At 43.6% G+C, this 12773-nt stretch overlaps 1 protein-coding gene across 12 annotated transcripts in view; it reads left to right on the forward strand.

Moving 5' to 3' along the window:
* TENM2 (teneurin transmembrane protein 2) overlaps positions 1 to 12773 on the forward strand; it is a 1165071-nt gene that overhangs the window by 796616 nt on the left and 355682 nt on the right. For 10 of the 12 annotated variants that reach the window (XM_057491503.1, XM_036884772.2, XM_036884776.2 and 7 more), the window contains one exon: positions 11692 to 11901. The exons of the other annotated variants lie outside the window; for them this stretch is intronic. In XM_057491503.1, the coding sequence (XP_057347486.1) occupies positions 11692 to 11901 (210 nt within the window). The remainder of the gene's footprint in view (positions 1 to 11691; positions 11902 to 12773) is intronic. 12 annotated transcript variants of the gene reach the window in all.

The following is a 12773-nucleotide window of genomic DNA, read 5'->3' on the forward strand; positions in this document are numbered from 1 at the left end:
AGCCAGGATGCACTGCAGGTCTTCAAACAGGCTTGTAAAAGGCAAGAAAGGCATTATTTATGAAAACAGAGACCTGGCCAATGGCACGCTGTGGGCGCATATTAATTTTGCTGACTGCAGTCAATTTAAGAACATGTGCATGTGCGCATGTGCACACGTGTGCACACAAACAACGTCTCAGGAGCTGAGCTAAGACACCTTCATCATCCAGCAGGGTAGTAGGCTGCCTGGATGTCATGGAAATTCTCTGAGACATCTCCTTCCACAGTTTTTCAGCCAGAGCATATAGCACTGTGCTATTTCAGACAGATCCATCATTTCACACCCAGTCCTGAGGATGAGTAGCCTTATGTGGTCTGTATGACTATCATACTTGCATTTGTGGACTTAGTTCTCCTCTTTTTCTCCCTTAATGCTTCCTCTTGCCCCTTTAGGGTCGTTTTTTCATGTCTCCAGATTTCTGCATCAGTGCATAATTTCCCTGGAGGGTGTTCGAAGTGAGCTTTCAGACAACCAGCCTGCAGCCCCCGCCTTGCAGAGCCTGCAAAGGGGAATTTGAAGATTCATTCTGACTCTCATGAGTAGAGTAAGGCTTGAAGAAGATGGGTAAGGTGCAGGTCAAGTTGTGAATTTCTGCTAGAAGACAACCTTCCCTGTGATCTTGACCCAGTTATTGATCCGTACCTGCTATGTGGGTAGAATGATACTTAGAAATTATGGAATTTTAGAGCTAAAGGAGAGCTCCCAGATGATTGTTTTGTTGCCCCCACATGGCTGTCGCTTCTAATCTGCTTTCTAGTTGGAATTAGCTACTCTTTTCTCTTCACATCTCTAATGTTGCAATAACTCCACGGGGGACATATGATACTTAATCTCGATTAGTATCTTGGCTTTGTCCATTACTTACTGTGTGACCTCGGTCAAATCTCTTAATCTCTAATCTCTACAAGCCTCAGTTTTCTCACCTGTACAATGGGGATAGTAATAGTACCTTCCTGTTAGTATTGTTGGAAGGACTACATAAATTACAGAAAATCATGTAAGATTACAAAATTTTTAAAATTACATATATCACAAACATGAAATATGCTAAGCTTCCCACCTAGAACATTGTGAATGCTCATAAAATGTTGGTGAATATGAGCCTCTTCAACTGGAATATGAGTTTGATTGTGGCTGAGACTACCTGATCACATTCCTTAACAGGACTAGGTGGGCGCTGTCATGCGGTAGTACAGTAACACGGCATGCGCTAACTAAGCCATTTGCTCTGAGTCACCCAACTAGCTAACATCTAGGTAGTCCTAGTAAGGAACCCAGGTCTCCTAACTCCACTACTATTTCTCATTGTACTGCTGCTAGAGACTTGCTAGGTGTAAGGCAATGACTTTCAAATGGCTGTTCAGGGAAGGGATGAACTAATGTACATGATATTCATGTATGGGTCTAATTTGCATCTTCCATTGTTATTTCAAAACATTTCTGCATCTTTCAAGGGGAGATTTTCAGCCTTTCTATTGGCTATTGTTGGCTAGACTCCCAACATATCTAATCTTTAGCACCTTATCAAGGACCATATCAAGGAATGAGCAGGGCAGTGTGAGTGTGGGCAGCGGAGAGATGAAATGATCCTAGCACCTGCTGTGGAGAGCCTGTCTTATCTTTGTGGTCCCTAAGGCACACAGCAAAACACACACTTACAGTTCTGATGTGTTTGCTGTCTGCAGACAAAGCTTTGAAAAGGAAAGCTTCCAGTCATGAGGAAGAAAACAATTACCATTTGTAGAATGCTTTATCATTTACAGTGTACTTCCATATATGTTATTATTTGATCCTCAAAACATCCTGGGCAGGGAATAGGACAACTATCTCATATCCTTCAAAGGAATGATAATAACACCATTTACTTCAGAATATTTCTATAAATATCTCACTTAATATGCAAAATACATTTATACACATTTTGCTTTTTGAGCACCAAAAAGTTAAATGACTTGAAAAAGTCACCCAGCAAATCAGTGACAGAGCCAAGATTTGAAACTCAGTCTGGTTCTAATGCCTGTGACATTGTCACATTAGTGATCGGTGCTGCACAGCTTGGTATGAGCTCTTGAGCCAGAATGCCTGGGCTGAATTTCTTCCTCTTAAACTCTATTTTCTCTTAGTTTAGTCTTCTCATCTTTAAAATGGGGATAATTTTACCTACTCTAAAGGATTGTTGTAAGATTAGAATAATAATATACGTAAAGAGCTTGGAAACAATGCCTGGTGCATTGTAAGAGCTCAGTAAGTCTCAGTGATTGGTAATACTGTTATTTCAATGTACCATGAATCCAGGAGGTGAACATAAAAATAAAAGATTCCCATATCTTATGGAAAATGTTTTATAAGGAAGCCCTTTGAAAATTAAGTTTTGGCATGGGCATATGGTTTAAGTCTTTTTCTAGCAGTCTGTCTCCCAACTAAGCTCTTTTGAGAGTATAATGTAGGTGCCAGGAGGGCAGGGAAGCAGTCCGGTGAATCTCCTGCATTTGCTCAGCTCAGAGACGAGTTCTGTAAGGGGCTGTGCTGCCTGCATGGCTCAGCACTTTCATCTTGTGTTCCTGAATGGTGTTGAGTCGCATCTCCCAAGCAGTTCCCTAGGGCAGGAAATTTACATAATTCCAGTGGAATCACGTCTTACACAGGGGTTAAGTTCTCAGGTCAGCAGCTGAGCCAAAAATGTGGTCACCCCACCATCCTAGAAAATCCTCTAGAAAGGTGTGCCAGCTTGGACACTGACATTCTGTCTCTTAATATATCTAGCGGTCAATTTTTCCTCCAAGGTTGTCACAGAACACTGTCTTCATTTAAGCAGCAGATGAAGCAGTGATTGAATATCTAGGCACTTGATTAAATGAAAAAAATACTTTAAAAATCAGAATCAGGTCTTCTCAGCAAGATGCATACCCACTGAGAGGCACCTAAAACCCAAGACCGACAGCCAGACCATCCAGCAGGGAAGTCGGTGCCATGTGCCTTTGATATAAATCTGGTAAATACTTGTGGAGTGAATTGTTATAATCAGTCACACTGCAATTTATTGTACACAGGCTCTGGGCTGGGTACTACTAGGATTCCAACATGTACAACCCATAACTCTAACCAGTCACTCACAGTCTCATGAGTGAGCCAGAGTTTCAGATTGATTTGTTTAAATAGGCTAACATATTATAAGTGCAGTGATAGAAGTATGTCCTGGGCACCAGTGGGTGGGTGATCATGAAAGTCTTAGAAGGTTATGCTCAAGCTGAGTCTCTAAAGGAGGTGTTCAGGAGGAAGCTGAGACTGCCAGGGAGAAGGGAAATGCTTTCCATGTGCAGGGTGGAGGTGAGCAGGAAAGACATGTATTCAATAGTACAATTGCTTTGATGTAGTTAGAGTATAAGGAATAAGGAGGTCTGGCAGGAGAGAGTTGCCAGGTAAGGGTGTGACCTATATTATGTAGGCAGTGGGGAGTCTTGTGAGAGTTGAGAGGAAAGTGTGACATGAGCAAATTTGTACAATCAGAAATATGTTGGCCTCATCTGGAGGGAAGAAATGCAAGAGTGAGGGCTACCAGGAGCTGGGAAGTTGGAACCATGATCTAGACTGTACGGTCCAGTGTGGTGGCCACTAGCCACACGTTCTGTGGCTATATAAACATAAATTAACTAGAAATTCAGTTCTCCACTTGCACTAGCCACATTTCAAGTGCTCAGTAGCCACATGTATTAAACATTGTAGACATAAAATATGTCCATCATCACAGAATGTTTTCTTAGACAGCACTGACCCAGACAACTACACAGCATCAAAATAATAATGCCATCTACTCTTAAAGGATCTGGGAGATGTAATTAAGGTACATGTGTCAAGCACCTAGGAATTTCTGGTTAGAAGGTATTTGAAGATATATCACATTTTGGTAAACAGCTATGTCTCTGCCCATAAAGTGAATATGTGTCCTCAAAAGGGGAGGCCTCTACTCTCCACCTATAGCCTGATCTGTGCTTGACACCTTCCAAAGTGTAATGCTTCCAGGGAGATGTGATACATAAACATGCAAGTTGTGAGATCTAGTAATGACACCCAAATTCTATAGAGCTGCGGCCAGTCTGTGAAGGCAGTTCAGGCTCGAGCTCCTGGAAGAGGCCCTTTAACTGGGGCAAGTCCAACAGCCTGCCATCTGCCAAGAAATTATGTATAATAGCTTGTGCGAAATCAGGATAGTTTTGCCAGGGCCATCTGAAAATGATTTGTTTTCAAGAAAATGCTTAACTGGTCTCTAGTGAGTTCAGTGAAGTGTGAGTGAAGGGGGCAATTAGATCATCTGCTGTAAAAACAGACTTTCAACTGGGTGAGATGTCCGGCAAACCCGGTTAGGCTGATATTTCCTCACTGAGAAGACATGAGAGGTTACCATGAAAACTCCTCAGGTGAGGTCCAGTGATCTGAGCTGGGTTGGAACATTCTCCCCTGAATCTCTTGCCCCTGTAAAGACAGCCCAATTCTCTCTGGGCAGTCTCTCTAAGCTCCACAGAGGGCGTGCTGGAACTTCCTTCAGTGATGAATTAGACTGAGTTAAATTTTCCACCCTCTAAGTTAAATTCTCTAATGGCAATTTAAGCTTATTTGTCTTAAGTTTTCTTGGGTGGGGAAAAAAGCTGATTGAATCAGATGTTTCACCTCTAATATCTGCCCTGGTCTTATCCGCTGGCAAAAAGAGCTGCTTAGAAATTGACCATGTAATATAAAGTATATTAATCTAAAGCCATCACACATTTTGACCCAGGTTACTTAATCATGGCTGTTAAATGAGGGGCTGGAAATTGTTGTGGGAGACTGTGCTCTATGGCATGTTTAGCGGCATCTCTAATCTCTATCCACTAGCGTCTTGTACGAGCCCCAAATTGTGACAACAAAAAACATCTCCAGACATTGCCAAACATCCCCTGGGAGCAAGAACGCCCCCTTTTAAGAACAACTGAAGTAGCCTGACCTCAGCACTAAATATACACAGGCAGCTACAAGGAATATAAATATATAATATGATGCCAATATAAAGGATGTCAATATCTTAACATTAGGATGCCATGTTCATTGAAGTCATTTTATATTCTGCAATTATGTTGAAATGTGTGTTATCACTGTCCCTTATTTTAGACTTAAGGCATAGGTAAGAAGCTGAGCCCCCTTACCCTACCCCACTATCAGTGTGGTGCGTGTGTGGCCCGAAGCCAGCTGGAAGGCAATCAGAGCCTGGTCCTCCAGTGCCGAGGACAGAAAGCTCTGGAGCGCATGCTTGATTGGTAGCAACTGGACAGCTTCTGCCTGCATTTCTCCCCTGCTCTGTAATGGGCACAATATTCTTACAAATAGACTAGATACCTCCCACCATAACTGGTTTCTCTGGGACCCACATGTTTCACTTCTGGGGATTTAGCAGGAAGGGAGTCAGCCTTTAGAACATGAAGATTTCATAATTCCGGAGGCAGAAAACCTGGGACCTATTTTTTCAATTCTGCTCAGTAGCTGGGTGGCACTGGCCAAGTCATTTTCTGACTTGGGCCTGGTGATCCAGCTTTAGACAGGATGCTTTTGGTTCTAGTTGACAAAACCAACTCAACACTGGCTTAAAGAAAATCCAAAACAGAACAGAAAATGGGAGTAAGGTGGAAACCGAATCAGTTCCTTTATTAGGAAGTGTAGCCGCAGACTTGCTGCGGGCCTGGCTGAGTCCAGTACTCTAACGATGCTGTCAGAAATGTCTCTCCCTTCAACCTGTCTCTGCTTTCCTCCCTGTTGACTCCATTCTCAGGCAGCCTCTCCCCTTGAGTGGCAAGATGGCTGCATCATTCCAGCTTCACCGTCTCCCAGACAGTGACAGCCTACCTCCTGGGGCACAGACATGCACACACAGTAGGTGCTTGTGAAACAACTGGAAACAATACACCGCAAACCTCATTAGCTCCATCGAGGCCCTTGTACCTACTCTGAATCACACAATTCTAAGGACCTCATGTATATTTTCTCCAGCCTTGGCAACAGCATATGAAATCAGTGCATCCTCTGGGCGGCCCAGCAAGGTGAAGTTACTCAAACTCACATAGAAAGTAGCAGTGGCAGAACTCAGTCAGCCTGGCTCCAAAGTCTGTGTTCCCTCCAGTGCTCACTTGGGCTTTGCAGGACAGGTAGAACTGGGTAGGCCAAGAGGTGCAAATAGGTTGCTCAGTACAGAGAAATACTGCAGACATGAAGGGAAAAATAAACATTTGCAAAACACAATTAGATGGTCATGTCCTTCAGAGTCCAGGATTTCATTTGGGCAGAAGAGAAGCTGAGAAGGGAATGCATGAAGCCAATTAGCAGGTGAATTTGAATGTGAGGCAAGTCCAGGGTTAGGCATAGTCCGTTGTAGTTTCAGAAGTTCCCAAACCTGAGTGCCTATCTTGGTTTGGCCTTTGGGTGTGTTTTTAACATCTCTTAGAAAGTGTTGTTGTGATAATTGTGGAAGGGACATAACAAAAATCTTAGATAAAATAGGCTGAACAGGTGTGCAGGGGCTTTATTCCCCCCTCCCCCGTTCCCTGGGGGCTGCCAGTCCAGCTAGCACCCTTGTCAAGGTACCTTGTGCCTTGAGTGCTCTTGGCCATGAATACCACACCCCAGCGCCATATTGAAGCCTGGCATCTCTTGAGGAAGAATGTCCCAGAGCACAGCCTTCTGCAAGTGCTGTGTGCAGAACCTGGCTGAACTTGAAAACTCAGATGAACTTTTCTGAACAAAGTTCTTGTGGAACTCGAGAGCGAGTTGGACTGCATTGTTAAAAGTGTGCTGATTTCCAACAATAGGAGGGCAGTATCTCAGGCATTGAAATTATTTTTATTACACATATATTCATATACCTCTCTTTTTAACTATTTCAAAATATGGGCTTCACAAAACCCAAGCATTTGGGGAAAAAAATGCACCGTTTAGTCAGACATCTGAATAAATAGCAAGTACTGGGAAATGCCATTAGAACAATTGTTTAAATCCTCTAACCAAGTGTTTTGCCTATGTTAATACAATCCTTTTACAATATTCAACTTTTTAAAAGGCCAGATTTTTATTAAATCCTTGAACTTATGAACCCCCAGGAGATTTCTAGTTTTTGACCCAAGAAATTCTTTCTCTCTTTGCAAATCATTCTGTGTGAGCCATCCCTGAAGCTCTTTCTGGGAGCTCTGTTTCTGCCCACGGTTAATTACCCCCTAGGATGACCTCTATAGTGCATTCCAGAGAGAACCAATGAGTTTGGGGTTTATACCTCATTCATTTTCTAACAGTCACTCTTGTCTAATGTGGGAAATAGTAGAAAGAACCACTGAGGGCTTGGGATTGGAACCCACGGCAACCTCAGAATCCTTCTTTACACAGGCAGCGTTTCAAACAGCCACTACCTGTCTATTAGCATTAGTGAGGGAACTGCTTTGTCCATCTAGAGGGCTTTTTATCAGAAAATTTTCATGCCTTAAAGCTATCACAAAATATTTTTCACTTGGAAAAAGTTAAATTAGCAAAATTTGCATTAGTCTCCATTTCTGAAGTCGTGGGGGAATCCAATCATACAGATCAAAGGTAGACTTTGATGTACGCAGAGATCTTAGAAAATACACACATACACAAGACCACTTGAGTTTAATGAACAACATGTTGCTGCTTTTGCATATTTCCTCTTGCTTTTTAACAGATCAGTTAAACTCTGTTTTCTGAGTATTTTCCCAGGACTCTATACCCATTCAAAATGGAACTTCAGAAATAGTTTTGGGGTCAGAAAGCCTCTGTGGTGTGTAAAGTAGAAGCCAGGTAAATGCATAGCCCTGGTTATGTGCCCATCCCACACAGGGTATTTTAGTAAGAAAGCATGGGATATAAAATGAGCCTGTATACACTCCAGCTTTCTCCCCTGTACTTTGGAACCTGTTTGTGCCTGTACAGATGGTCTCTGTCAGTTGGAATAGTAATGGGGGGAAATGTAGCACAAGTGAACAAAATCACCCAATGACATAGCAAATAGAGAACAACATACAATTTGACTGGGGACAGATTTACAGACTGAGAAATTTCCCAGGTAGTGGTTGGTACTAGCAAGCAGTTTAAGGAGCTACCAAAGTATGGAGCCACCGTGTACCAGTTTAAGGAGCTACCCACGCACCAGAGAGGGGTAGGAATCAGACAGTTCTGGGCTCTGTGCTTCAGTACATCGAAGCAACCCCAGTGCTTTCACTGTGTGAGAACCGCTCTTCCATTGTCTGCATTAGTATAAATTTAAAAAAGCAGTTCTGTCTGAACTGTATGAAATGAATTCATGGTGAACAAAATTTCAAAAAGTTCATGTAAAGAATGATTTCACAGCAACTATCATATCAGGCTCCTGGAAAATTGCAGTTGAACTTCAGTTCCACCTCAGTCACTCAAAGGAATTTAGAAATTGGCTTCCAGCCATCCTTGTTCTTCAACATGTAGTTTCAGATATTCCTCAATAATACAGACTTTAAAGTCTATTGATTGCGAGTTAAAGTTAGTTCCCACCAAAACCTTGCTGGTAAGTGGATGTCAACACTGACAACACAGCACCCTGACCAGGACATCTCTGCGTTCAGCAGCCTTGAAGAAGGCAGAGGGTAACATCTATGAAGGGGCCACTTTGAACTTGATAACAGAATTACGAGAAAAGCTTTGAACTCTGCTGGATGATAGCTGCTATACATAACCATTCATTCAAAGAAATGTTTCTTACTAGAAATATTTCTGTTTTTATATTTTTTATTGAAGTACAGTTGATACACAATATTATATTGGCATCAGGTATACAGCATAGTGATTCAACAGTTATATACATTATCCAGTTCTCACCCCAACTAGTGCAGTTACTATCTGTCAACATACAAAGATGTTACACAACTACTGTCAGCCGTAGACTCTTATTTGAAATCTTGAGGGTGTCTTAGAATTGGGAGATGGGAGATTGAAAACATGATCTCCTGTAAACCACCCCCCCAAATTCTCCTAGTCACCTTCTTCCTTTTTTGTCCCCATGTTGCTTAGGCAAACACCATGCAGAGTGGTTAGCAGGTGGATTCTGGAGTAGAGTAACTTGAGTCTGACTCCTGGCCCCTGTCACCTGCTAGATGTGGAGTTTCACTGCTCTGTGCCTCAGTTTCCTCATCTGTAGAATGGGGATTCTAATCATTCTGGCCTCGTAGGATTGTTTTGAAAAATAAATGAGACACTATATGTAAAGTCACTGGCCCAGGGAGTGGCAGATAGTCACTGTGCAAAAATATTAGCAGTTAAAATAGTAATAATGATAGTTGTTATTAGTACAGGAGACCTGTCGGAGAAGGTATAGGTTAAATGTTAGCACAGATTCTGATACAACTCTGATGTGTTCAATCCACCTTTGCCAGAGCATCTGGGAAGATTAGCATGCCCTTTATAGGTCCCAAACAGTTATGAATGAAATGAATTTTTCTAATCAAACCTCATTTATCCATTGATGTATTTCAAGGATGATTCTGTTTTAATTGTGTAACAGAGCAGGAGCCCCTATTATTTACGCTTTGAGAGTCTTATTTCCTGTCTCTTTCTGCTACCCCCACGCTCAGAACAGGTGGTAGGCTGCCAGAGTGGTGCTTCTGTGCTATCGTTCATCATATTTCTGCTCCCCAGAGGCCCCTTTCCTCTTCTTTGGAAGACTCCTCAGGCATCACCTTTCCCAGGAGTCTTTGTTGGACTCTCCACCCCTACTTCTGCCTGGTCAGGCTGGACCAAGTGGCTCTTTTCTCCGCCCCCACAGCACCATGTCTTTACATGCCACCATCCTGCTCTTTATCATGTGGTACTGAGGTGATGGGTTTACCTGTCTGCCTCCCCTACTAGCCTGTGAGCAACTTGAGGGTTGCTCTGTCTTTCTTGAGGGAGCATGTCTTTCTGATTTTGTATCCTCAGTGTCTAGCAGGGTGTAATACAAGAAGATGCCCCTACACTGTACTGAACCAAACTGATCTGTCAATAACAATGCACTGAGGAATATGTTAATAAATACAGATATGAAAGTGATGTCAAAAATTGGCATCCATTTGAGGTGCCTGGAAATGTATTCACATATATAACACATCTAAAAGCAGGAAGACACATCCCTTCTGATTCATGTGCTTCTTGAGGCACTTATTGCCTGAATTGAAACTCTAACCCGATTCTTGAGTTTACTTTCTCATCCTTATCCATGCCTCCACACCTTAGCTTTAGGGCATCCTGTAGGCTGCTGTCTCTGGCTCATTTTTCTGAGTTTCCCACATGAACAAACCAAAACCAGCAAGCAAGCAACATGAGACCCCAAGGGGTAAGGGTGAGTCAGGCGAAAGGCCACAGGGCAATTATCTTCACTCAGCAGCTTGGCTGCCAGGAGCTCCCCGCCCCATAAGAAGAGAGGAGAGGTTGCAGCAGCTTTCCCTGTGGGAAAACTTTTTGACCCCAGGGCAGCTGCAAGTCCCTCCCCACCTGCCAGGCTGGCTACTCCTTCTCGTGGCCTGGGAGGCAGTGCTTCTTTCTGTAGGAATTCCCTGATGGGGTGGTGAGGAAAAGCAAAACCAACCTACCTGGTGGAGAGAGTGGGGGCATTGGCCAATTCTTTGGGATACAGATGAGTCACCCTGCCCACCCTCCACTTCTACCCCACATTCATCGATTTGGTTTTAGTCTACCTTATTTATTTGTTCATTCATTCAACAGGTGCTACTTGTGAGGACGAGATTGAAAATACAGAGAGGAATTAAATAGAAAGATGTCCACCTTCAGATAGTAATTAGGGCTATGAAGAAATTTAAACAGGCACAGTGCAGGTAAGAGGGTGCCTTTCAAGAAGGCAAACAGGGAAGGCTTGCATGAGGAGAACAGGCAGGCTTGTGAATATCAGTGAGGTGGTGAGGAAGAACATTCCACAGAGGGAGGCAGGAAGTGTAAAGACTCAAGATGGCGTGGCACGGCATGTTCAAGCAGCAGAAGTAAAGCTGTCCGTGTTGGCCGGACAATAAAGGACCAAGAACAGAGCGGTAGGGGCCACTCTTAGAAGTGAGGTAGGGGAGGCCGCTAGTGCCAGAGTAGACAAGACATGTAGGTCATCATAGGAGTTTGGGGTCATTTCTACATGCAATGGAAAGCTGTTGGAGGGTGCCCAGCAGGAAAGTGATATGACCTGATTTCTGTCTTTAAAATGTCCTTCTGGCTGCTGTGGAGAAGGGATGGGGACAGTGAGGAGTAGATGGGTATGGGGGCAAGAGTGGAAGCAGGGAGAGCAGCAAGGAGAGTCCGGTGAGAGATGATAGGGACTTGGATTAGGACTGGAGCAGGCAGAGGAAGAAGATGTAGTTGTTTTCCTGAATGATGCCATTTCAGCTGTTTAAGATGGAGATTTCTGCCAATGCCCATTTTCTGAAATATGCAACTTCCTGTAGTACACATTTGGACATTTGGAGAAACCTCAAACCACTTTAAAAGATACATCTGGAGCATTTCTTTTTTGGGGGTGGGGGGCTATTTGTATTGTGAGGTGGTTCAATGTGACTTTCTCTGGATGCTCTCATGACACTCATTGCTGACCTTTGCCCCCTCTGTCCTCTTTCCCAGGTCGTCCCATTCCACCTACATCCTCGTCTAGCCTCCTTCCATCTGCTCAGCTGCCTAGCTCCCATAATCCTCCACCAGTTAGCTGCCAGATGCCATTGCTAGACAGCAACACCTCCCATCAAATCATGGACACCAACCCTGATGAGGAATTCTCCCCCAATTCATACCTGCTCAGAGCATGCTCAGGGCCCCAGCAGGCCTCCAGCAGTGGTAAGGAAACTGTGGTGTCTGAATGTGTGATGTTGTATATGTTACGTTCTTGAGTCTCCAGCAAAAAGACAAGTCTGAAACAAGGGCTGGAGAGAAGGCGGTGTGGGGAGAAGGTAGCGCGTCAAGGTGACATGCATTTGTCGTTTGCTGGCATTGCAGTTCCAGGATTCGTTTGTGGAAGGTCAGTTACCAAAGAGGATTTGCTTAGCTTAACAGGGCTTGGGCCTCCTTCAGTGGAAGGAGTTTGCCCATTGCCGCACATGAGAGCTTGCAGGCCTCAAAGGTGAAGTGCAGAGAGACAATCGAACAGTGGATTTTTGTCTCGCTAAGAGCCTGGTCGTAGCTGAGTGGCCCTGGACACCCTTGCGTGCCCAAATGGTGTACATCTCAGATCTCTTGTTTTTTGATGTTTGGCTTTTGACTTTTTCTTCCTTGCTTTGTTTCAGTGATTTTGCAATTAAAATGTGTCCCCTTGACATGAATACTGAATGTCTTGCCAAGTCTGAAGTGTTTTGGGGGGTGACCTTCCCTATAACCCTCTACTTGCGCCACTTCGCTTGAATGTAACAAGCTGATCACATGGTACCATGATAAATGCTGCCTCTGAATCCCAAGTTCTCTCGTGGTTTTCATAGTCACAGAGCGAAGAGACGTCACAGAGTTCTGTCCTACTCTTAAGGATTTTGTGACTACTGCCTTAGCCCCCAACCTCTAAACCTCTAAACCTCTAAACCAAATGTAGAATTGCCCCAGGCCCAGCAATACTCATTACTGTTTTGATTTCTCCTTCTGGTGATAAGCTCAAAAACGTGAATGTAGGAGTGGGAAATATCTAGGGTTAAGTACCCATGTCCCAAGAAGAGACATTTGCA

The sequence above is a fragment of the Manis pentadactyla genome, chromosome 2, assembly GCF_030020395.1.
Source record: "Manis pentadactyla isolate mManPen7 chromosome 2, mManPen7.hap1, whole genome shotgun sequence".
Classification (NCBI taxonomy): domain Eukaryota; kingdom Metazoa; phylum Chordata; class Mammalia; order Pholidota; family Manidae; genus Manis; species Manis pentadactyla.